Source organism: Colletes gigas, unplaced genomic scaffold, assembly GCF_013123115.1.
Source record: "Colletes gigas isolate AHSC1104 unplaced genomic scaffold, ASM1312311v1 Colletes_gigas_Sc00016, whole genome shotgun sequence".
Classification (NCBI taxonomy): Eukaryota; Metazoa; Arthropoda; class Insecta; order Hymenoptera; family Colletidae; genus Colletes; species Colletes gigas.
Genome location: NW_025106645.1, coordinates 2,940,799 through 2,967,183, shown reverse-complemented (window position 1 = coordinate 2,967,183; position 26,385 = coordinate 2,940,799). Strand labels below are relative to the sequence as shown.

Here is a 26,385-nt window from a genome sequence, read left to right as displayed (position 1 = left end):
ACATAACACTGACTAGATCGAAGTCTTTGGTGCACGCATTTTGCTACCCCGAGAGCAGCTTATATCAAAGATTCAATTCACACATTCTCCTATGAAATAAAATATCGTTTCACGATCAAAATGTTGCTACATCAGATTTCGAAACCGAAGCAGTCAACGCGTTTAATCTTTGAGAAATCAAAGAAAGAATATCATTACTTTTTTTCCCAACTTTCATCATCACGCCACAAGAATCGCGGATTAAGATGAAAAGAAACTCTTAGCACGCTTGCTCACCGCTTAAATTTTTCTTAAAATTTCAGTAAACTCTAATTCCACGAATCACTCTAATTCATTTAAAATTTTTTTAAAGAACAAAGATATGGTCATATTTCGATTGACAAGCAATGTTCTAAGAACTTACTTTCATTTTCCCTTCGCTGACCACTTCAAAACAGATACTCCTACAAACAACAAAAAACTTTCCAACATATTCGCAAAACTGTTCCAACAGGTTTAAAAATTCTTCATTACTCTTAAGAGTTTTCTTTTACAATGTTTACGAGTAAATATTATCAGAGTTGGGCAAAACTTCCTTTAAACGATATTTGAATTCACTTTTAAGAACAATAATTTATCATGATGTGAAAGCTGTTTGTTATACTTATCTTTAGGTAAAAAAATCATTTATAGATAAAATGGATCAAAGCAAACCGAAAGCAAAGAGCTACGGGTCAGTTAGAAATGAATGTTTTTAGTTTGTAATCGATGATTAATCTTACCAATTTGTAGAATAAATCATGACCGCCGTATCTCAATTCGCTGAAACAAAATTAATTGCCTAATGCCCAACACTGCTACTTTACAATTTCTATCAACAATCTTCGAATCGGATTGTCCTCTTTGAAAAAACTAGAGATTTTTCAAATTATCAATCAAACGGAGACATTCAATCTATTCATGACGCACGTTCCCAAATCGATCCGGGTGTTAAACGAGACTCTAATGCGTCTTGGGTATGTGCTGGTGTCGATCATCGTCGCTGGCCTCGGCATCGCCTTCGACGCCCATCTCGCCTTCTTCCGGATGCGTTGTATTTCCCTCTTCGGTGTCGACGCTGCTTGTTGGTGTGATTTGTTCTGTTCCAGGGCCGGTCGAGTCAGCTGTGGCCCCTTCGTTGCCTTTCTCGAGTCCCAAGCCGCCCAGGAGGCTCTTGTTAATTGGCTCTGGCGAAGCTTCCGACTCCTCACTGCTAGGTGAACCGGGAGACGAGACTATCACCTGTGCAGACAAGGACGCCGCATCGCCAGCGTAATTTTTCATTAATTGTCGCTTCCTCGAGTACACGGGGATTTTTTTAAAAGAACATTAACCCTTTGCACTCTACCCAAAATGATGATCGAACTTGGTCTACGTATTTAGAATTAATCGAAGATCTGCTGCACAAAGGGTTAAACGATAGAAGAGAATGTGGAACATGAAAAGATTATAATGTTTTGTGGTTGCGTGCAGGATAGGTTCTGTGTTTTTGATGCGAAGATACTACCGGATGATTCCTAAGGAAAATAGAACAAGTTGAGGCCTTCATTTTTAAGAAACGTGCGAGCAAAGTAGATGTAGGTACACACAGAAGTCCGAGACATGGCAATTATGATACACTCCTTGCATCGTATTACCTGTTTGATATTTCTGACGCCGTCTATAAAGAATTTCCAATTAACAATATTGCTGTTCATCGAGAAAGATGGATCCATTAAAAGGGATCTCGGATGGTTCGAATAAAATCTTTCTATGCTCAAAGTTGACGAATTGATTTTTACATACCACTGTACAGTTCAAACTATGTCCTCTATTCTATCATCTATTTCTTAACTGAGGTGCCTCGCTTTGTGTACTGCGTTTTATCTATCGAGTGTATGTACTATACTTGAAAAGTTTTAAGGATATCATTCAAGTGTTAAGGATACTGTGCACCTGATTCCAGTTCGACTTGGATATTATACATATTGAAGAGTCTTGTATCTTCTTTCCTCCATATTACTGCGTTGAAAATTCTACGCAGAAACATCGAAACCATCAACGTCGAACCGAATTCAAGATGCGACACTCATGGTGCAATTATAGCATGCTAGGATACACTAACGATCCCATAGAGTCTCGGTAATTAGAGTCGTCTCAAAAGTCGAGTGATTGCTTAATTAATACGATACTATTCCTACATCTTCCGTTCCTTCTATTTTCTAATCTGAGGATATACATATGTTGTGAAAGGTGAAAATTATGTTACATGAATACGAGACTCTGTAAATGAACATGTTTATGTCGATTAATTGAGAGAGAGAGGTAACATCAAAGTTTTGATTGTACTTTACCTCTAAAAAGTGATTTAATGATTTCACCTTAAATAATACAGACCATCTGTTCTCTGATTACATATTTATTCGTCTTTCTTTCAAGCACAAGCTTCGATTATCTTTATTATTTACTTTTGTCTTTGAAGAGCCTCTAGTTCTGTTTGTCAATGTTAATATTGGATAGCTTCGATGTGCTTTGCTTTTACACGAATAAATATTCACCACTATTTTTGCAATCAGCTACAAATGTTTACGTGTTTACACATACATGGTACAGAGTCTTCGAAAAACAAAAAATTTAGAATTGCATAAATATTGTATTACTTGTCAAATACCCTCTACCCTTTTATCAAAGAATTATTATTACTGAAATCCACACAGACACTGTGCATAAACGTGGTGTACAGTGACAGACGAGTATGTGTACATCGGTTTTCTGATGTCTGACACGGGCCATGCATGTGATAACGATAACTAAAGGCTGACGTTAACGCGAATGAAAACGATAATAACGATAATACCTGTGCAAGAAGCGGCGTCTCTGTGCTGTCAGCGGTTTGGTAGAGCCGGCAATTTGCGCTTGCTCTGAAGAATACGTGCCCAAACGAAAAAAGATAAAGAAGACAACGTAAATCGTCACTATAATGGAAAGACGTCGAGACTGGCGGCGCAAACGAACGGAAATTATAAACGACCCACAGATCGGTATGCCCAAAATAATTTACAGAACTGACATCGAGACATGCACGGAGGCGTTTCAGTGTGGTAATATTTACACGGACAACGTCGCGATGGGTCGTCTCGCAAATTGTTCATCGCGCAGAACAGACTTCGTTGCTTGCTTGACAAAATCTCGCGTTAAAGAAGAAACGTTTCTTCGTCCATAAGAAATATCCGCATAGTGTCCGTTCACGAGTTTAATGAAACTTTTAAGAATACTTTACTTGGCGACGGTATCTCAAACTCCAAGAGGGGAGTGGGGTTGATGACACTCTGCGGATCCTTGTCAGTTACGATCGAAAATATTTCTTCGCTTAGTTTTTAGGGAAATAAAATCGATTTTGGGCACGAAAATTCAAATAAACGAAAGTGCAGAAACGTTTACAGGCGAAGGAAAGCTCCACAACGAAGAATTTGCAACGATCAACGGTAAAACTCAAGTGTCCTCGAGAATCACGGTGACCTGAAACCGACACGATCTCAACGGACGAACGGATGAATGAATGAGTAAATGAATGAACGAATGTCTCGTTTTGATCGACGAATGATTCGAAATTATGAAAGCGCGTCAGGGTTGTTCTGTGAAGCGAAACAAAGGGAGAGAATAGAGTCATTTACTTTGCCTACCATGCTGTTCACAACACGCTTCAGATAATGCATATGGGACACGGACAAAAAAAGCGGAGAGCGAGACGAGACTGTTGCCGAAATTCTTGAAGCGTTTCGTTTCACTTTCTGGGCACTTCTTTCATTCTTTCCAACGTAATCGACAAGCGTAATTTGGCGATACGTTTTAAATACGTCACGCGTCGTATATACAAATACAAGCGAAAAACTTCAAGAGGAAGAAAGAACTCAAGACCAAAGAAATTGTAAGCTCTCGTATATCTCTTGCTTCTCTTTTTCCCATCCTCTGTATGCGTTCAAACCGAATCAATCATATCGTTCTATTTGACGCAGAAAGATAAAATACTTCAGTACCTTTGGCTTTGACACTTGGTGGTGACCAGATCAAGTTGTTAGGTCTAGGATAATTGTTGATTAAAAAAAAAAAAAAATGAAAAACTTATAGTGTTGAACGCTACAAACAACCGATGTTGATCGAATTATCCAACTAATTTTAGTTGCGTGGATCAACCAATCTCTTCGTTAATGTTTACAAACCGCTTGTAAACTCGTTCAAACCACCTGTGAACGTCGACAAAGGAACGGGGTGAAGAAAGGCGAGAGATTGAAATGAATGTCGTCGAGATAAGGCAAGAATTCTAAAAGAACACTGACCTGTCGAGGTTTGACCGGTGGCGGAGGACGAGTGGAGGGTGCGAGGGCTGCGGGTACCGTAGTTGGAGACTGTTGATGAAGTGAGTGTTGCTGCTGCCAGGGCAGCCCTGTGCGTCCCAATGTTCCCTGCAGCTGCTGCTGCATTTGTTGCTGCGGCTGCTGCTGCAGTTGCTGCTGACTGTTGTGCTCGACTGCTGGCGTAACTCGAGGAAGCGCTGAAGCGACTGAAGAAATCTTCCGAACTGTCTGTGAAATGAGTGACTGATTATTCGGTTCTTATTCTCTAGGTTTAGTTGCTTAAGCAGGCTAAGCTTTGGAGAATGATTGTAGCTCGTTAACAACACTGGTCAACAAACTTTCATTCGTTATGTATCTGGAAAATTAGAGCTATTATTTCATTTTAATTTTCATTTTTATAATTGATATTATACGAATTAGAATTGGCTACTTGGATGAAGGATACTTGCTGTTGACCAGTATAATTTAACATTAATAATTATGCAGCTGAAGGAATGAATGTACAAAAGCATTATGACACTACGTAAGTCACAAAGTCGATAAAATAGAAAATAAAGTCTATTTCCTTCTTGCGAGAAAGCATTGTTAGAAAAGACGACATTACCTGACTTAACTGGCCATATCTCGAGGAGGTATTTAAGAACTGCGATTGGCTGTTGGAAGTCAAGGGGAGGTCTGTTCTCCTCCGAGTATAACATCAAAACTGGTCCAAAGCAGACTGCTAGGCTTGCCGGTGACATTTTGTTGCACTGTGACACCACCATTGCCAGATGATCCAGCAAGTAAATTATCGTACACTGTCATAAAACATAAATAAAATCGGTAATTTATAGAGAAGAAAGAAGCGAATAAACTGGTTAATGCGATGATTAGGATTCTAACTCGATACATACCCTGTTCACTTTCGGTAAACAGTTGAGTATACTGAACATGAGTTTAGCGTTGCCCTGCGGATCATCCGGTATACAGACAGTCAGTGCGTCGACCATCATTTGGTAGAGGCACTTTGTGAAAAGTGGTTCTGGAAGTTCTCGTAAGTAATCCTTTAATACGCCTGCAAAATAATTGTTCGATCCAAATTTTTAACGTTGGTATGGGTAAATAATTTTGATATAGTTTTACTATATCTATTATTTACTATTACAATTTAATTTACCTGTAATGACGTTAATATCCGGTACATTGTCAGGCGACAGGTTCACCGAACGCGCGTTTCTCTCGAAAGCTTCCCTAAGTATCCTCTTCTTCGACGCTGATCCACAAAGTCTATACAAACCTGTGATTCACGAATACTTCATAAGTATCGCAATGATACCAGTATATCCACGCTTCAATGTTGGCAATTAAAATTGTTTAAGTGTTGAAATTGTAAGTAAGCTCACCGATGATATCAAGACCCCTTCTTTCAACTTCTTCTACGCAGCGCCAGACGATTATGGGAACGTTTGGTACGCCCATTGCTAGGGCAGTAGAAACGCCCCCAGGAACTCCGCCAGTCTTACTTTCTCGACTTACCTGAACACCACACAACGTTGGTATCAGAAGTTTGAATACTTATAATCACCAGTAATTGTGGCTTATTGAAAGTATATTTTGTTGTTAGAAAAATAAAGACTTCTTTTATCGGAATATCTATCTGTTACCAAAACAGGTTTAACCTACACATTAATTTTTTATTTAAAATTTCCACGCATGTAATTGATTGACTCACCACAGTGTCAAGATCGACTCCGAAGAGAGGTGCAGCTCTGGTAGCCAAAGATATTACCGGAAGTCCCCTTCTTCGAAAGGTTTGCTGAGCATCGGTATACCGCAGTCTTAAATAGATTGTGCCACGTGGTTCGACCTTGACAGCCAATTGGTGAACCGGTGATTCTTTGAGAAGAGTAGCTAGATGCACAGACCCCTTGTAACAGAGTTTATGCCTGTACTGTGGGTCCCAGGAATAGACGAGCAGATCTAACTGCCGGTTGCCAACGAGGTCCAGCTCGAAGGTCTCGTCCCAGTCGAACATCAGGTCACCGGTTCGCACCACTGTCCTCGCTTTGTGCACCCTGTCGCACTCCAGCACGCAGTACAGGTCCCTCAAGCCACAACTAGCTATTTTCATATCCCGGGAGAAGCAAATTTTTAACACCGATTTCTAATATCTATCATAGAATTTTTACTTTCGAGTTTCTAATCGAAATGATGAACACGTAAAATAGCGTATTCTTTTTATTATACTTTCTAAAGGACAAGAAAATTGTTGGAGTATCGCTGTGGTGCTGTGTGATTTATTTAATGTATCCTGTCAAACCTGTCAAAGAATGTATAGAATCTTGAACTTACCTAAATTAGGCTGACCCGATGGCGTAGAGGGCGTGGTAGCTGCCGACGAGGATGTCGTCGACCGAAGGCCACGTCCTGCCAGAAGGTGGACGAAGAGCAGTCCGCTGACCCCACCTGACAGGTCGCCACTGTTGGATTCTCCGAGCGAACTCAAGAGAGAACTAGTCGAATTCGGAGTCCCTACAGTCGGCGGCTTCTCTATTTTATACTTGAGGAACTCTAAAGAACGCAGAGATATCGTTACACGGTGATCAATTTGGCAATGGAAGACTAGGAAACTTTATCCTCTTTTCACCTGCAGGATTAATATCTAGCAGTCTTTGATCCTGAGTTCTGGTAGGCGTAGGTGTGGGTATGCTTCTAGTTGACTCCAGGTCCAGCAGGTTTCTGATTCTTCTGACCGACGTGGCTCTTTGAGCAGTCGAGTTGCTCAAAGACGGTTTCTGACTCGTCAGGGATGTGCGCGCGCTCGACGCAACCGAGGCCGGTCTTGGATTCGTCGTTCCGCGATGGCAGGTTGAACTGATGGCCGTTGATGCTCTCAAATTGACTAGATTTACTGTTTGTGCCGAGGCTGATCTTGTTGAGAGCCGATCCAGCGTACTTGAAAGCGGTCTATACGTACCGTAGCTACCGTAATCGCCCTGCAGAAAATAAGGAAGGTCTTAACTGTTCACAACTCATAGGCACTGGTACTTTCAAACAGAATGTAAACAGTAAATACACTTATTCTCGATACGATCTTTTATTGACAATACATATTATTCTAATAATGCTAACATTATAGGATAGGTACTACTTACTTGATTGGCAGCTGCATGAATGTTCTCCGCGCTGTAGGTATAACGCGGTGGTCTACTTGTCGTCGCTCTGATTTGTTCATACAATGCACTGGTGCTTGGCGTTCGACTCAACCATGCTCGATACTCGTCCGATGTGAACACACTAGGTGATGATGGTATTCTTCCTGTTGCACAATTACGTATCCACATATATTTCAGTTTAACTATTCGAAATAGGTGGCTATCACTATCGGATACATTAATTTAATACCTCTGTCACGCCTGATGGAAGGTAATTCAGGTGCTGATAGTGCTCCATCACTGTCTTCTTGATCGATCAGTCCGGATGCTACTGTGCTAAGTCCAGATCTAAGACCAGGCTGCTGAGGCAACGTTCTGCTACTTCGCGGCAACGAATTCGATCTTAAACCTACCAACAACAAGGACAATCTTTCTCATTTTGCAAATAAGCGGGGCGTATCGCATAACTTGTTCATCATTATTATATCCCTTGTTAATGTTCTATCAAAATTTCTGAATGGATAATAATTGGAATTATGAAACAAAGAAACATTTGTCCCTTCTAAAGACTGTCACATATACGGCGGTAACAACTAACCGGAGGAACTCTGACCAATTTGCGACCTCGAGAGCGTCGCCAAGTGCGAGACAGCACTGCTTTGCGGCGGATTGTTCATGTTGTGCCTGTAGTAATAATACGCCGACTTAGGTGAACTGGAACACGTTGCTTCGGTATCTGATGCATAATCTAATGACGGCCGATGCCTCCGCGTCAAGGTTCCAAACTGACCTTGCCTCTGAGTGGACGATGTAGTGTCGCCCTGGGAGGCGTACCTCGTGTTGTATCTCAATACTGGCGTGCCTATTTTGTTCCATAAAAATTGTTACAAAACTTCCAATGCTTTATTTTTTAACAAAGTGAGATTAAATATCTTTATTCGAACGAAGACTTGAAAATCTGTCAATGGAAAATTGCGCGGACCTGATTTCAAGCTGGATCTGAGAAGAGTGTGTCGAGCCGGCGTGGTGATGCTCGTATAATCGACGCGGGGCAAATGTTGATCCGAGCCACTTCTAGGCATGATTCTACCACTGCTAGAATGCTGACCGTATCCGTAATGCGACGACTGAGTCTGTCCAGACAATCTGCTACCGATCGGTTGCATTCCCGCGCCCGTGGACATTCGACGACCACCATTCGAGGGCATTACTGGCCCCGTGTAGAAAGAGTGTACCTGAATTCATGAAATCGTCGTCAATCTCGCTATGTTCCCTTTAAATCGCGTGTATGCGTTCCTTCGTCTCACAGTCGATCGGTCAATCGTCGCTGCTTACGAAACGATCGACAAAATCGGTAGCAGACATTAAAAATCATCCGTGCGGGTAATTCGCGAAAATTCGAATCAACTGTGATCGAAGGAAACATCAACTGTAAATTACTGCGCCAACACGATCGAAGGATCCTGTTGTACGTACGCGTTCGTTTCGATCACCTTTCGGCGTGTTCCGTTTTGCTCGTGGATCCATCTATCGTGCGGACTATGACGATCACGGATCGTCACGAGGTGAGACAATACTCAGAAAGAAAGAAATCGAAAGAACGAGCGCATAGCAAAGCTTACGAGGCAACAAAAAGTAGGTTCACATCACAAACAGTGACAGACATACGCGTGATCAATTTCACGTGGACAATGACAAATATTTATCGCTTTCCGGAATCTAACTATCGTTATCGATTTTCCTTCGACGCAATGATCGAATTTGCAATTCAAACGACGAGCAATTGCCTTGAGTCTTAAGGTGAACCTCCACGAAAACGTACAAGTACTTGTCGACTGTCCAGGTCGGGCACGGTGCAGGAAATTGCGCTCATACACAAGTCTAGATATCAAGAAAGAGTTAGTGGTTTCTTTACCTTTGTGAAATCCTGGTTAATATCAACGTAGCATTCATTCATAGAACCGATTAGTCATGTGAAACACGTGGTCGAAACACGAGCGAGCTACGAACGGTCACCCTCCAAGTCGTTTGGACAATTCCTTCGACGGTTCTTCGATAAATTTTTATCGTTTACTTGCAAGTATTTTGAAAATAGAACCGGTTTCTATTCTTGTGTCTTTGATTATGAAAAACTTATGTATTCAGGATAATTTGCTTTATCCAAACGACTTGGACATTACGACAGTACGCATCATACTGATCTCTATACAGAGTGTCTCGATACGTTGCACACGAATTCACCACTTTCTTATTAATCGCGATTGCAATCGAGGACAGAAAAGGGCAAACAAGTGTCAACTTGGTGCAGACAGGTATGTGAAAGGGTGCTCGATCCACATCGTCTAGAACATCTATGTGTAACCTACTTCCAACTGCAGGTGGAGACTTACAATATGGATATTAACGCTTCCGTTTCCGGTTGAACTTCGTTACGACTAAATATCTTTCTTCTGCATAATATTTCCTACATTCTAATAGCGAAAAAAATCTTACATCAAGTCTTTCTTACAGAAATTCGTGTTTTTCGAAATGTAAGGGTGATAGTCCAAAGATTGACAACATTCAAAGTGTCCTAATATTTTTGAGCGGAAATGTACACCAACGTGACAGACTATATTATGGTTTTGATTCTTCTCGAACTTCATGAATTTTGGAAGTTCTATTAGATTTAAAATTTTGATATGTTCCCGACAAATCCATAACCGATGGTTTTCTTTCATCCCTCTCTTCTTAATAGTGTTTGCAACGTGTTCTTGAAACGAAATCTCGACCTGCATCGGAATATTGGGTAATAAGTAAAATACCACTCAGGACTTACTTTTTCAGCCAAACTCTCCAACGTTTTTGGATATCCGCGCTCGTACGGTTGAAAGTGTTGCGTCGCGGATGGTTTCGGTTGGTGCGTGATAACTGGAGGCGGCGGTGGCTGATAAGACCAGTGCCCTTCCGGTCTAGAATTGTAATACAAATCACCGTTGCTGGATCCTAGATCCTGACTAGATCCTAGACCCGTCAAGCCCAATTTCGACCTGGATGGCAGCATTTCACGACCATCGCCACGCTTACGATTACTGTCTCTGTAATTGAAATAACTATTCAATTGTTTCCGCGTCTGTCTCGGACCAAACTAAATTAATTAAAATTCCATCTTAACTGAATTCGAGTTAAAGTTAAAACAGATCGCTCTGAGTAGGGTACCGAGGCCGATTAAAGTTTAACTCGAATCTAATTAAACCGTTCCCTATTATAACTTTCTCCTATTGCAAAGACATCGTTCGAGTACCTGACGTGATTACTCGTTGCATGATCGCTCTCGTCCTCGTTCAACTCCCTCTTGATCACGACGACTGGCGGCGCCTTGTGCTCCGTTTGACGACTATGAGAGATCGGCTGATGCTGGCCGTGTCTCGTCACCAAAACGAGCCTCCTGGGTATCGACATGATGATCACCACGTCGTCCAGACTCATGTGCGTCACATCGACTAAATTCACCGCGAGGATCTCGTCACCCACCTAAATAACAAAGTGGAACTGTTTTGATCGGATCGTTTTGAAGATACAGTTTTTCCAGTCGTGTGAAACATTCCTTTCCATGAATTATTTGATTAAAAAAAAAACTAATTATTTCCCTCAGAAATTGGGTCATGTAACCTGGATACAAGTTACGAGAATGTATCCCAGATAGAAAACTCGGAAGTTGCTTATAAGTGAATCCGATGGTACGGCTCTCCCAGGGCGGAGGTCTAATAAATTCTGAGCCGAAATTAGTCTCGCTTCTAGCGCAGTGGCAATTACGCCCGGCGCAGAAAAATATAAAGAAAGGAAAAAGGATGGCGGAGCCTCACCTTTAAGCAGCCGCTGTTGTAGACGGCGGTCTCCAGGGCTATCCTCGAGATAAAGACACCGTCGTTCCTGTCGACGCCATTACCCTCGCGTATGTAGAGCCCGAGCGTCTGTCCTGGCCTTTTGATTATCTCGACAAAGTGGATGGGGTGCCTCGGATCCTGGAACAACGAAGCTGGACGATATCACGTCGGATTCGCTCGCTAATATTCCACGGTGTTAAGCGAAAAATAAGAATTCGCGGAGCGCGGAATTGTTTCATTGTCCGTGGCGCAATTATTCCAGCTTGTCAGGGGAAATAACGCCCGGGCATAATTCGAGGCTACAAAAGGTCACGAAAATGGGCTCGGAATTACTACTTTGGTACCGTTGCCGCATGTTTCCAGGCACCCAATAACGTGTGCTTAGCGAGAATCACGCGAAATAGAGATCGACAGTGTTGGAATAGGGGCTTTTTTCTGAAAGATGAAACCCTGATAAGTTCGCACTTAGCATATTGTTGCAGAAAAGTGTAATTTAGAAATTGCAGGGGATCGTGCGAACTTCTGTACACTTCACGGTTCGGAAGGGATCGTAAGGGTTTGAAAAATTAATCCTTGTTGGGTGAAAAGATTGGGAGTCTTTGACAACGAATATCTGATTCACTAGGGATTCATTAGGGATTAGATTCCTAGTCTTAACCCTTTATAACATACACTATAATTTGGTTCAGACTTCATAACACAAACTGAATTAAGGAAATAAATCAACAAAATTGAAATTATAAACACTTGCAAATTTTTTGGGAACCAAGCACACTTCCAATTTTCAAAATTGCTCATATTAAAGTAAACTGCAGAAGTTCCAAAGGGTTTAGAGCTGGGAATCCAATACATTTTAGATTTAGCTTGAAAGAAAGGTGAACAATTATCACACCTGCATAAGGATGAACTTCTTCGCAGCATCGGACGCTTGCCTGCCCATTTGTCGTGGCTCGATGACTCGAACGACCATCTCACCCCTTCGTTCGACAGCTTCGAGGGCCGCTGCTGTCGAGGCGTCATGATCGTTCTCGACGGTCTCGATCTGCTTGAAGATCTCCGTGCTGATCCCACTCACCTGCAACGACAGGTCCTTCCGCTTCAACCAGTATAATGCGAACGTGTGCTTTAATTGTGAATCGCGTGAAATTGTTCCAGACACCAGACCGAGAAACAACACTTCGAGACGCGAACTCTACCGTCTTCCCTTATAATACAATTTGTTTTCACGATTCAGTTCAACTGACAGCTAATCGTGCTTACATCCTACCCAGTCTATTGCTGGAACAGTTTCACGAACGTGGATGAAACGGTCCGATGCTTTCTTTCTAACTTAATTCTTCTTTCCCGGTGCACTTTCACTTTTTCAGTAATTACATTCAGCAATTGACTCCTCGAAGAGGTTTAATCGATTTTCACGAATCACGATATCCCGTTACTTACAGTATCCTGAAACGGGAAACTGAATAATAGTTGAGACAATTAATAAATTTCTTTCATATGTAAACATATGTGCAAAAGCTGTATTTCATGTGACTCTATTTAACGTCTATGTATTTATCGGGCTGAAACGAATTGTGGCAAATCTTCGGAAGAAAATGTCACTGGGGTACCTTTCTGAAATCTCCTTGAATGACCATGGGGGGTGGTTCCTTGGGGCGCAACTGGTTGGCAGGTGCTTGCCTCCCAGGACTTGCGCTTATGTCTGTCACTTCCCCCCGGCCCTCCTGCAACGAAATTAACAAATTAATTATAATAATACACAAAGTAAATGCTACATTAATTATATTATCGGTACTTTGACTTAATGAAATTCAAGTATTAGAGTACCCTATAAATTCATGAAACGCTTCACGAGTGGTAGAAAGGTAACGTCAATCGAGGACACGTGTTTCTTGTAAAAAAAATCGTAAAAATACTTGTTCCAGACCGGACAAGGTGGTTCGGATCTTTATAGATCAGATTAAATGATAAATTCTAATTTCGGACGTCTATGCTGGTTTTGATTTCAAAGTAGCGGTTTTAAAGTCTGCCGCAAATCAGGTTAAACGGGAACAAATCTCTTTGCGGCGTTGCACGCGAGATTCAATCGGTAGCCTGATTAAAGGCTCGTAAAAATTGCAAGCGCTTTCAGTCGGTTCAGCTCCGTGAAATTGCGGACAATCGGGGGATATACGCGTTTAAAAAGGATCCCCCGAAAATAGAGCAGATTTATTTAGTCAATCATCGATGCGAGGCATCGCGAAGACAGATAATAATCAGCCGCGCAAACAGAGGCCATAATATGCACTCTTGCAATCATACGAAGTGCAATTTCCTCCTGGTTACGCTTCGCGAATTTGAAATTAGTTAGCATCGCCAATTTAAGACTCTACGTTCAATTTAAGCGGATCGAGCAGTTAAATTCCGCCAAAATATAGTCTTCTTTGAGAATTAATTCCATTTAATCCATTTGAACTCATTTGCATCGTACGTAAGAATGAAAAATATTTTCTTGTCTTCAAATTTTCTCTTATTAATCTTCATTTTTAATTATACTCCTCAAAGTACGAATAAATATTGCATAAAAGGAAAAGTCTGATTTTAGATTTATATTTATATTTGTATTACTCAGTCTCTTTAAACGAAGCAATATTGAAGTTCCACAACTAGCTGTTTATTTCTGTCTATTCTACCAGCAAGTATTTTCGTTCAGTATGTGCGTTTAGGAGACTTCGAATATCATTCCTAAATTGAATTAACTTTAATAACTCTTGTTATTGAGAAGTGCATTATTCCAGGAATAGGAATTCGAACGCGGAAGCTGTTATTGGAATAATTAATGAAACTATTTTTAAGATCAGGTATTTCATTTCGGATTCACGAACGCGTTTGAATATGTATAACATTTTAGGAACGTCTCGATACGTTCGCTACGCTGTTTTTCTTTCACGACACTTGAATTTGATGGCAGACCTCGAACAGCCTCGATTCAGCACGTCTTGGAACTCGAGGAACCAATAACTCCCTTTCGACGGTTCAGAGTACAGACAGATACGGAAACTCATCGAAAGAAGCGAACAAGTGTTGGCAAACCCACGTTTGGAGACTAACCATTATTTTCATTTCCTACAAGACCCACTTCAACGGGAATACGCTACAGACATTAATAGAACAAGCAATACATAACGTCTGTGCAAATGTAAAAACAACAAACCCCTGTTTACCGGTAAAAGTAAAATAGCGTTCAAATTACGGATAACAAAATAAACTACTTAGTATTCGTTACTCGTAGAATAACAATTAAAATAATAATTATAGAATGAAACGTTTCACCATGAACAAACAACAATTTAATCGATCCAATAAATTCATTTAGTATCTATCAATTGTGTTCTATCTTTTAACATTTGCATTTGCGTAAGAATTTTTTATGTATCCGATCTCGAAGAATTTTTCAGTAATGCACCAGCAGCACACGTGTTCTATAAAAATGCGGAAACAGTGACAATGGAGCAACTTTCTAGGGCTTTAATTTTTTTTTTCAGACGTCGACTGACGCATGAATATTCCTGGCAGATACTCCTAAACAATGGTTCGTTCCAAGCGTCGGTATTATAAATCCAGCCTTCCAAATGTCCTAATAACAATGAAAACCCGCCGTCGAACACTTCAACAAATAACTTTTCTTTTCAATCGTACTACAATTTAAATATGTACACGTTACTGATTAACGCTGTACGTACTTGATCCGTTCGTATTAATGAAAATGAATCTAGAGCAACGAGTAAGTTAAAAATATATAACATTTGATTTTCATGAAATCTAGCATTAATAATCCAAAGCCAGCAACGTTATCTATTCCTCCTGAAAAATAAAATTCCTGGCACTTGCATTTCTGCATCACTTTCTCTAAAAAACGGTTCAGCTATAAATTCTATGATTTGTTTATGCATATCGTCGCCTGGTATTCTACGCTCGGTCCTGACCGTAGGATTCCCTAGCCGGCAGTAAAACGCCAACGCAATCGTTCGTGTGTCATGGCCCTAAGGACATGGACGTAGCAAGGTGAGCAGATCTTACGGACAGCGAGTAGTGAACGCGATTTCGTGGCAGACAGACTGCTATTCCTGAGGGAAGAAGCTATTAGCGGTACCGATCGAGGGTATTTCGCTTAACCAACCACTCGAAACTGACTTAAGTGGATCACTATGTATTCGTTGGAGGAACTTGTACGGTCTAGAACCGGTGCACGCACGTTCCACGGTAAGCCGGTGCAGGACGGTTCCGAAGAGAGGCACGCGACGTGTAAACGCACCCCGTGGAGGCATGTGAAGAGGACGAGCCACGCGGCGGAGCCGCACATCCGATCGCAGAGGGACAACAAGGACATCCACACTTGCGCGGCCGATTTGCAACCCCTTTTGTTCGAGGCGTCCTCGGCAAGCCCGGCGGCGGCTAGCTCTTCGCCCTTCGTGCAGCCCTCGGCACCCCTCTCTCTGCCCGGTTCCTGCGTCCAGGTCTGTTCCTCTTTCCGTCCGTTGGTCTCACCCTCCGTTCGACCCCCTGTCGTCGCGCGTTTCGTGCCAGCCTGCGTATCCATGCGTCCACGGCTCGAGGATTCGAGGGAACGCAGAACGGCGAATTGGGCCACCGGTCCACCCTTCCGCCCTCTCCTCGGCCCCAGAGGCAGCCTCCTCTTGCCCTATGGCCTTTTTACCAGCCCGGTTTTCCGTCCGTGGACACCACGCGACTTGAAGACGGCCCGGCCACGCGACGAAGTACACGGATTACCTTACGGGAGAAGAAGCAGCCCGAGCCACCCCTGTCGCACATCCTCGCCTACCCCATGCTGGCTAGTATGGCGGGAAGGAGAGCGCTCAGGAGCGTACGAGCCGCGCTTGCGTACTATCGCTTACGATGCCGGGAAAGGGAGTGTGGGTGAGTATCGACCCGACGTGACGTCACTTCCCGCACAACCCCCAGCCCTCAACTTCTCTTGCTCTGTCTTTCGCGTTGATACTCGGTTACGCTGCCCCGTACTACCTCCTTCAACATAACCTCTCGTCTCTGTCCGTCTCCCTTTCTACTCCTGGGTTGCTTCTATCTGGTGCTGGTTTTCTGCTGTTTGCCCTCTCCCTTTCTCTTTACCACTCTCTGGGTCTCTTCTTCGGAGTCTCGGTGTCCTGTTGGCGGCTACGCTCCGCGACGATACGGCAGGACTGTTTGTATCTTGTAGCGTTTCGACCGGCTAAACGAGATGCAAAAGACCGAGCTCTATCTCGTTTGCAATGAAAGCCACGGTTCGTGAAACTGATCAATCTGATCGCGTCTCTCGTTCAAACCTCTTTGATTTTCTACCCTCGATTGATTATCCCGCGTCATCTTTAACCATCAATACTCCTTTACACGATTCCTGGCTCTTTTCACGCTTCTTCCTTCCCCTCCCACTCCCATCCTCTTCGCCGAATCATGTCTCTTCATTTCTCACGATTTACGGCGAATCTTTCTCCACCTGGAACTCATATTTGTCTCCCTTTCGCGCCAGTCCGAATCCTCGTCATCGATCCCACCATTATTTTTACTTCGACCTATTTTACCCGCTCGAGGATATTCATTTATCCCCCTTTTATTTCGCGACGCGGCCGTTCGCCACTAATTGCATCCAATCCGTCCTCTCTTGACATCCTTCCCGTCCCGATGCACCTTGCCCAACAGTTCCTTTTATTTCCCATGGTTTTCATCCTGGATCTCGAGTGGGTCGTCGACACGATCGCACGCACACTAGGGTGGAACCTTATCTTTCGACCTGAAAACTTTTATTTTTATGTAGTACGTTGATTATTGGAACCTCGATTATTCGAATGTCTACTATCCAAACACAAGTGAAATTGGTAAATAAGTTTTGGAGAACGCATCGTCAACGACTCCACGCTCGAATCAAGTAGAAATAACTAATAATGGTTAGACGTGTTCACAATCGCGAACATTAATGATCGATGCAAAACTGCAAATCAATTAAATGAAGAATCGCGGGGGCAACGTTAGCACGTCGCAACGATAAAATAATCCAGCACCTGACGGCCGGTATTAATTGTATTAAAACGCTAAACAAAGGGAAACGAGAATCCACGAGGGTAGCCCGCGAGAAGCGTGCTCTTCGGTCTGGACACGTAAAATCCACCCGTGTCGCGAAAGGTCGTCACGCATGTGCCGACGATTTCGTTCGGGACTCAATGAAAACGCCACGCTCTAATGCCACTCGCTACTACCGCCAGAAAAAGTCACCTCCATTCAAATTGATACCTCGCGAAAATAATTTGAGTAATTCGGGGAGAACGGCAGCGCCGACAAAACTCGTATTTAGAATTCGAAAAACACCGCCGCCGAGGCAACGGTGAATTTTATTTCTGGCGTTCGTAGCACGAAAATGAGCGATTCTTCGTTGATAGGTTGATAAACGAAAGAGAGATTTGTCGGCTCCATTCCCAGTGGATCCAACTTCCCTATTCGATTCCACGACTTTGGGAACAAATTTTTAAATTTTCAAGCTCTCGAATGGACGATTTTGGTATCGAACTTTCGTATGAAAAACTGTCCGCAGTCCCTTGCAAGTTAACAAAAATAAGAATAATCGATTGCAGGGTCTGTGTGTGACAGATAAAACTCTCCGGCGAGTACGCTCGACCTAAATATATCTGACCTAAAATCGTTTCGCATCGTTCGAAAAACACTTTCGAGAAATATGGTGGAAACTTCATTAATAGGAATTAATTGGGGGACAAAAGTGGTCACCTAAAAGAACAAGCGATTAGTCCTCAGCCTTGAACAAGACTGATATTAGAAGAAGATACATATAACAGGAGTTAGAAAATTCTGTGGCTGGTGGTCCAAACCAAGAGACGAATGGTAAGTTCGTAATAGACAATGTTTGTTAATCACCGATCATCAGCACTCTGGGAAAGGTTAGAACAATAGTCTCATCGTTTACATAGTAAGAGACGTTAATGTACAGTCCGCGTGCGCCATTACGGGCCTTCTTGCACCGGTTTCAACCTCCTGCTAACGCCATCCTTGTTACCATCACCGCCTTCATCGTGTCGCTATGTGCCCGACGACCCGTTGCAACCCCTCGCGGCAATTTCAACCCCACGGATTTCGTTGTGGAAGGGGTTGTTCGACTCGGCTTGTGAAAGGAAGGATAGCTAGAGATGCAGACGCTTAAGGGATGAAGAGACGTTGAAGCGCGCAGGAGAGATAAGTATGTGTACAAATAGGTAAAAGACTCGGGAGTATTAGCATCGACGGAATCATGTGGATCCGTGGAAGAGATAAATATGATTAGGAATTATTTTGGTTAATAATATTTAGACTTGAAAACTGAAATTAGGTATCAAAGTGGTTACAGGTGGATGATGTTAAGAGAACTCGTAAATAAAATAGACGGATGAAGAAGCAAAACGGAACCAGCATTCAGAGGATATAGACGTGAAGGTGTATCAGAAATTTGCGTGGTTATGAAGTGGAATAACGCGGAAATAGAGGGAAGAGTAGAAATGAAAGTTAAGGCGGAGGAATATGCAAACACAAAGTACAAAAAAGGGCAGAGCATCTAAACAAGAGCCAAGCAACATTCAGACGGATAATAATAGGGGACGGTCGAGGGGGGAGTTAGAGTCGAAAAAAGAAGAGCCAAAGCACTCGGTTCACAATGCAAAGCACCCTCGTGTGGGATGGAGAGAGGGGAACGATAAGTGCCGAAAATTTCAAGAACCCCCGACGACGGCGGCATCGGCGTCGCTTATATCCGTGTCTCCGGTCGTAAAACGTGCTTCAACGAATTCTCCCCGGTTTTTCGACTCTCGCTGAGATTGATTCGTTAACTCGAGTTAATAAAGCGCGACGAGAAACATACCGGCCGTCAAAGCATGCAAAAAGCGAACCGGTCGAAGATGGGAAAAATAAATAAGAGAGGAGGATTCTGTCTGAAAAGGACCGAGATTCAGCTGCGACGATGAAAACAGAGGAAAAGAGGGGGAGGGAATGGAACGTTTGGCGGGAGAACGCGAACCGGAGGAAAATGATTACCGACTCGTGGGGTTCTGAAAAGACCAGGGAAACTGTGAGCGGCGGAAAGAGAGGACTAGTCAAAAGAAACACACAACGACAAACGGATGCTGAGAACAAAGAAGACAGGCGGACAGATAGAGACGTACGGTACCGAGGACAATATGGGTTCGCTTCGAGGAAGATGACGATACCGCGGCAAATCGAAAACCCGAACAAATGTGTACCGTCTGTTTACGAGTCACCTTCTAGGATTTGAAGTTAGACCCTTAACGCGTTCATTACCGTGTATCCTGCCGACGGTCGTCAATGATAAAACTACAACGTTGGAGAGAACTTGAAATTCAGATTAACAATCTAAGAAAAAAATGAACTCAAACAAAAGATAAGTTGTGCGTCCATATTATGCGGAGAATAGCTCTGAATTTACCCTTGCAAAAAACTTCTAACTTCACCCTGGCCAGTTTGCACGTTACCCGAACTTAAAGCAGAGCGCAAAGTGTTAAATGAATTACTTTCAGGGCTTTAAGGGCCTATTTCGCGGCTGACAGGGCGCGGAAAAGTGGCCAGCCCTCGGTAGGCTGCGAACCGAGTCGGTCGAGGGTCGAAAAATGGTAGAAGCAGGTCAGAGGGTTACCCTAACGTCGAAACGTGTCCCGCTGGGCTGGATTCAAGGCGGCCGATTTACCACGGTTCTGTTTCAATTTGGCACCGCTCCATTGGCCTACCGTATACTTTTCCAGGGAATTTACCCACCGGCGAACAAAAAGGAACGCGGTTCGATATGAAAAACGACTTTTGGCTGCTCTGACGTAAGTCTCGATTTGTGAAAACAGCGAGCGTCGTTTCTTTCGAAGTAGACTGCATCAACGACTAGCTGCATTGCTCAGAATTATACAATCTTATCTACAGACAGATGTAAATCTGAAGAAGCAGAAAATAACAGTTATTTACAACATTTTTTTGGTAAAGATCGTCGAGTAAAAATTAATTCTTAAAAGATCTAATTGTTTTATAATTTCCTAAGTAAAATTACTGATACTGTGCTCTATTCTTTTATATAACAAGCTGCATAAAATAAAAAGAATTTGGCATAGAAGTCATTTTGTCCGTCACACGAGCTAGTCTGTCGTTCAAATCTGCCGCTGCGAATGGCTCTAGAATAATGTGGGGCATCGATAACGCTCGACAAAAAAAAAAAAAAAATAAGAGAGGAAGAAAGAAATGGGAACGAAACACGAAAATCTCTTAAACCGCTCGAAGTGTGGAGAAGTGTCGCGATAACCGAAGCGATCAAAACCGTACGGAGGATACGACGTCGAGAAAAAACGGAGACGAGATGAGGACGAATGGAGGAGGAGGGTAGGAGAGGAGAAGAAGACGCTGGGCGGTGGAAAACGTAAAGCTACGCTACTGCGCGTAGTAGCCCCGGAAGTATCAGTAGTAAAACGTAGTAGTAAGTAGTAACGGCGTGTACGCAGGCGTACGCACGTACGGCGTCGTTCGGGGTCGAAAAAATGTGGAGCTGGTGGGAGATTCGAGGACGAAAGGGAGCGAGAAGGAGGATCGTTCGCGGTTCTCCGGAAGGAGATGCTGCCAACGATGGGGAGAGGGAAAACTCCGAGGAGGGGGACCACGTCGGGAAGAAGGGAGGAAAGGGGAGTAACTGAGAGCAGGATGAATACTGGGAGCGGGGGAGAGGGGGCAAGGGGCTGGGTTATAAGAAAAAATAATACCGAAAGTCGGGGGTGAAGTAGAAAATATAGAACGGAAGTTATAGAAGAGGAAAATAATGGACTGGGTCTCGAGGAAGGCACAAGAGGGAAGATGGTGGTGAATGAAATCGAGATGGAGAAAATAATGGAACGCGAGGGAGAGTAAAGGAAGTTAACTAAGAGAATGATAAATACCTCATCAGGAAGAAAACCTACGAAGTCAGATAATAAGAAAAAATGAATTGTAAACCAAGATATGCCAAACAGAATGCATGGTTCGGAAGGAAAGACTGAATTCGTGAGAAGAGAGTTAATGAAGACATGAAACCAAGTATATACAAGACGACGGAAGAAATTGGACAGATGCGGGAAAGGGTGACGAAGAAGAAATAGTCTCGAAGATTAACGGGGCGAGAAACACCTGGACAAGAACCGTAAAAGAAAGAAGAAACAGTTCAAAAAACCGGGAATAAAGACACCGGCGAGAAGAAAACGCGCAGAACCGTGCAAAAACCGGGAAATACACTGCAAACAAGACGTCGGGATAGGGATAACAGAATCAAACAACGGGAAATAGCAGAAACGGCTAGGATCGCGCGAATAATACGACGAAGAGCATGGCTGGGTGGCTGGAGGAGAGGATTGAGGGGGTGGTTTCAGTGGATCCTGCAATACGATGGTCTGGTAACGCGCCTGCGTCTCGCGATCCTGAAGTGGCTCGAACTGAACTGAATTCACCCCGGTGGTGCGCGCGTGTGCACGTGAACGTTTCCTTCTTCGTTCCTCTCGGCCTCCGCCTCTCTCGTCCCCGGGTGTTTGACCACATTTCCACACTGGGTCTCTGTGCGCGCGCGCGCCCACCCGGAGGTCGATGCACGCCGGTGTGGGATTCTCTATGTGTCTACCGGACTATGTACATACGGGAGTACGCCGAGAGGTATGTGCCACGTATGTACGCGCAATACGTGACATATATTGCGCCAGTGTACCGGCTTTTTACCAACTTAATACGGCCTCTAAGCGAAGCGTTGATCGCGACAAAGCCGCGCGCGTCCAATTTTTTCATCGCGGATTTCGGCAGAGACGCCCGCGCCCCTTCCGGTTCACACGAGCCGGACAAGATGGTGGCGGGAACAGGGAGCGGCTAAAACTCGGGATAACGGCATCTACGAGAAACCAAATGGGATTAATAAAATTGCAGTTGGGATATTGTGGGATCCGGAGATTCCCAACCCATAGAAAAGAAATCACTATCACCGGAAATAGCAGCGGTACGGTGATAGCGAGGTTGGTAAGACGACGGCTGGCAGGCAATCTGAAGGTCGTGGGTACGAATCCTGTGACTTCTCTTTTCCTTTCTTCCCTTGATTCTACGATATTAAGAATAAGAGTTTCTCGAAGCCAAGATTCCACTGATCTGCGACTGCGTGTTCAAAACGATGTCCCTCCATAATTATGCATTGCCCAAAGACTTCTCTTAAACCGAAGAAAACTAGAGGCATTAATTATTCCTTCGATGAAATACGCGTTTATGAAATGCAAAATTCTTGTGGAAATAATATTCTTCTTTTCAACCGAGAGGGAACAGAAGATACCTTTGGAGTGAGTATTAATTATTACTTCGACTAATTAGTCTTTTCGGCCGTCTTTGAGCATGTTTCTATATGAAATTATTCCATTAAGTTACAGACAGGTAACGGAAGACGCTTATACGCAAGATAATTTACGGTATTAATTATTAATTCAATAGACTAAGCGGTTTTGAGCGTACTTCTATAGAAAATTCTTCCATTGAAGTAAATACATGCGCCGGAAGATCATTCTTAAATCGAAAATAAATAAAGGTATTAATTATTATTTCGATAAAGATTATTCTTGAAAGAAAAGACGAACGTTATTTCTTTCTCGCTAAACTTGTTTGTCTTTTTTCACAGTGTACGATTTAAGTATCTTCTGATGAGGATGGGCGCAATAAAATTTGAGGAAACTGTTCTCTGTAGCCGCTGCAAATAGCCAGTTTATTTGTCTTGTTCCTCTTTCACCAGCCACATACGAGCGTCCAACCTAAACTGGGTCAGTTTTATTGAATTTCTAGAATGCTTTTGGGAATTAAATATTGACCGTATCTTGAAACAGCAAAACAATTCCATCGAGTACACTTATTCACCTGAATATCAACAGGACCACTTCACGAGTACAAGGAGCTTAACTTCCGATTCATAATAGTATTCGAAATTTTGAAAAAATGACTGACTGGACAGCTATTTTTCCGAGGGAATGGAAACAAAAGACTTGTACGGCGTTTGAATGAATACATCGAGCTAAACGAAAAATGTAAAGGAAAATTCTATTTTCTTGTCTAGGTCAGGTACTTAATGAACAACCCACGTGTGTAGTTACGAGAGCGAGAACTCGCAGAAAAGTGCAGGCTTCGTGCGTACAGCGGGCGACAATAATGGCGGGTCTCGAGTACGGGGGGCCGTCAAACTTTCGCAATTAGCAAAGTAAATTGCCGGTAACCTCCTGAACTTGCGAAAGAGCGGCGTTTCCATAAATTAATAACGCGCTCGAGTTCCCAACGTGAACTCGTCTCGCGGATTGTAATCCTCGGCTAGCCAGCGAAACGCTGCTCGAACTTTTTGGGATTTGCTTTTCCGATGGAGAACACTATCTTTACAATGAGGAAATCCGCAGTCGGCATCGAAGCAACCATTAATTATTGCCTCGATAAACCGAGCGTCACCAAACGAAATTTTTCTGTAAAAAGTATGCTTATTGGCGACTCTCTTTATTTATTGCATTGGATACAACAGCAGTGTGTAAACCAATGAAGAGCACTTTTTTTATTATCAGGTGGTACACCAACATTCGATAACCCCTTACTCCACCACCGTCACCCAAAGAAACGTCCACTTCACAGAGAATTAACGTTGTCCTACGTACCCCAGAGCATGTGTGTGTGTGTGTGTGTGTGTGTGTGTGCTTACTCCTTCAAGAGTCTGCAGAATACGACTCCGATAAAAGGAACGTTCTGAGCGGGCTTTGAACAAGCCTGAAGAGAACTTTCGACTCCGAAGCCGAGTCGGTCACTCGGAAGATATCGGTCCGGAATCGGATACGTTTCCCGGGGCTTTATCGGGAAGAGAAAGAGCCGCTTATTGGGTAATCCTGCTCGTTCGTGCACAAACAACGCCTATAATCCGATCGGAGAAAAATACAGGAATATCTCTGGCTCGATTTGCCTCGCTCGAGAAATAGCCTAGTCAACGGAGGCCCGATTTCACCGTATAAAATGAATAAATCGGAAAGTCTTGGAATTTTCGCACGGATAAGCTGGCTGTCCCAGTAATCGAGCACTTGGCACAGTTTCTTTTTTTTTTTACAATATCTGTGAATTCAATAGGATAACACAGTGTGTCCTAGTAATAATGGTACACCCCTCATTCTGTGTGAAAAAATGAGTCTGTCAATTGAATTTGAAGACGATTTGCCTGGCGCGTCTGACTATCAATCGATGTTTCCACTTACGGTGGTATCCACATCGATTAAGAATAAGAATTTATTCTATATTCTCGACTTACGACTTACTCTTTCGACGTAGAATTACCTTCACAGAAAACCTATCACATATTTTTAAACGTCAGAACTATAATGTTTAACGCTGCGATTCGACAAGTAGCACATAAACTTTGCACCGCAGTTTAGAAACGAGGACATTAACTCGAAACGACGATTTCTACTCGATAGCGAATGTTTTTGAAGTTTAGGGGGTTACTATTGGACGAGAGTCAACAAATTTCGTTCGGTATAAAGATCAGAGGCGCCTCGACGTTGCGGAGGGACTTCACTCGAACCCTTCGAAGGAGGCAAGAATTGCCCGCCGTGAAGTTAGATCGCAAGAAAATTACTTTTTTTAAGTAACCGAGGGTTTATTGTATGACCCTGGAACGACTGAGGAGTTAAGACCCTTAAAAAAAAGTAGTTACCTATAAAATAATCGTATTAAAAACTTTAAATGCGATTTTCGCAAAACGGTATCTTGAAAATTGCCGTGCAAAATATCTCGAAAACTGCTCGATCGATCGAAGTGAAATTTTAAATATACACTCATCGTTATACGGTCTCTCTTTATACGGCTTTTCGCTATAACGGCTTCTATTAATTAATTAATACTAACGGTAATAATAATTTTTAATAAAGGCTGTTCGGAAAGCCGTTTAACGGGGTACTAATGTACAATAAAATCTTCGTCATCTAAATAATCCATTATCCAAATATTCTTCTATTCGAACGTTCTACTGCACGGGCAGATAAGGAAAAAAGGTAGTGTACTGATATTAGAAAAATCTTGATTAACAATCTTTGAAGTCACACATTGTAACAAGGGATAATATTGTAACATTATTCGAAAACTCAGGTCAAAGGGTTAAGGGCTAAAAAGAATCGTAAGATAGCTAATGGTAGCACTAGCAAACCGTTGATTGTTTAGAATTGTTCGAATATTAGGCGAAAATTGATTAACGTCGACAGAGGCAGCCCGCGAACATTTCTGCTCGTTTTAGCGTTGTTATTTCCTGAAGGGCTTCGTGAACTTCGAGTGGTCTCGTTCATTTGTTCGCGAGCTGTTTCCGAAAATTTCTGCTTGCAAATTGTCGCCGGGAATTTGACCCCACCGTTGCCGCGAACTTTGCACCCTGTCGTGGCAAAAAAACACTTTGGAAATTAATTGTACGGAAGTGTTCGTTTCTGGGTGCTTGTTTGATACAAATTGTGCTATTTCGAAAGCTTGCACTCGGATATTACGCGACGAAAATAACGATTACTACTTTCCGGCCTACACGACCTGTCGCAAAACTAACCAGACTTCATGAAATAATAAAACATTGTTTTAAACATTATATCATAACAGCTCATAATAGCAGATATTTTACATCATAATAGTTTGTATTTTTTGTTGCTTCGCGCAACTTTTCTTCGATCGCGAAGTATTTTAATCAAGGGAACCACAATCGGTGACCTTCGACGTCAGGGAATTCCATCCAGACAAGATCAGTTTTCAATCCAGAGCTTTCGGGGAGCAACGGAGCAAGGGAAGAGCAATCGAAACTACGAGACGTTGACAAGCCAGAAGACGTTTGCTATGTGCAAATATCCTCGGCGAATATCACCGGCATATAATAATATTTCGAGGCAAGCTTTTCGAGTACAAAGGTTGTTGCACCGTCTAGCATAAAAATGCGCTCGGTGTCTGGCTTCAATGCGACCCAGGTCCTCC

General features: G+C 42.9%; 1 protein-coding gene across 1 annotated transcript; it reads right to left on the bottom strand.

Moving 5' to 3' along the window:
* Positions 1 to 981: 981 nt before the first annotated feature.
* Positions 982 to 15,931, bottom strand: LOC122400246 (rho GTPase-activating protein 100F). Its single transcript, XM_043401600.1, has 20 exons — positions 15,647 to 15,931; positions 12,963 to 13,076; positions 12,245 to 12,427; positions 11,332 to 11,490; positions 10,770 to 10,999; positions 10,305 to 10,563; positions 9,402 to 9,413; positions 8,469 to 8,721; positions 8,085 to 8,348; positions 7,737 to 7,895; positions 7,487 to 7,650; positions 6,979 to 7,327; positions 6,684 to 6,902; positions 6,064 to 6,452; positions 5,735 to 5,867; positions 5,509 to 5,628; positions 5,246 to 5,406; positions 4,957 to 5,149; positions 4,335 to 4,576; positions 982 to 1,260 (listed from the first exon to the last, which is right to left on the bottom strand). Exons 1-20 carry the CDS (start codon positions 15,929 to 15,931, stop codon positions 982 to 984), a joined length of 4,167 nt encoding a protein of 1,388 aa, XP_043257535.1.
* Between the last annotated feature and the right edge of the window lie 10,454 nt (positions 15,932 to 26,385).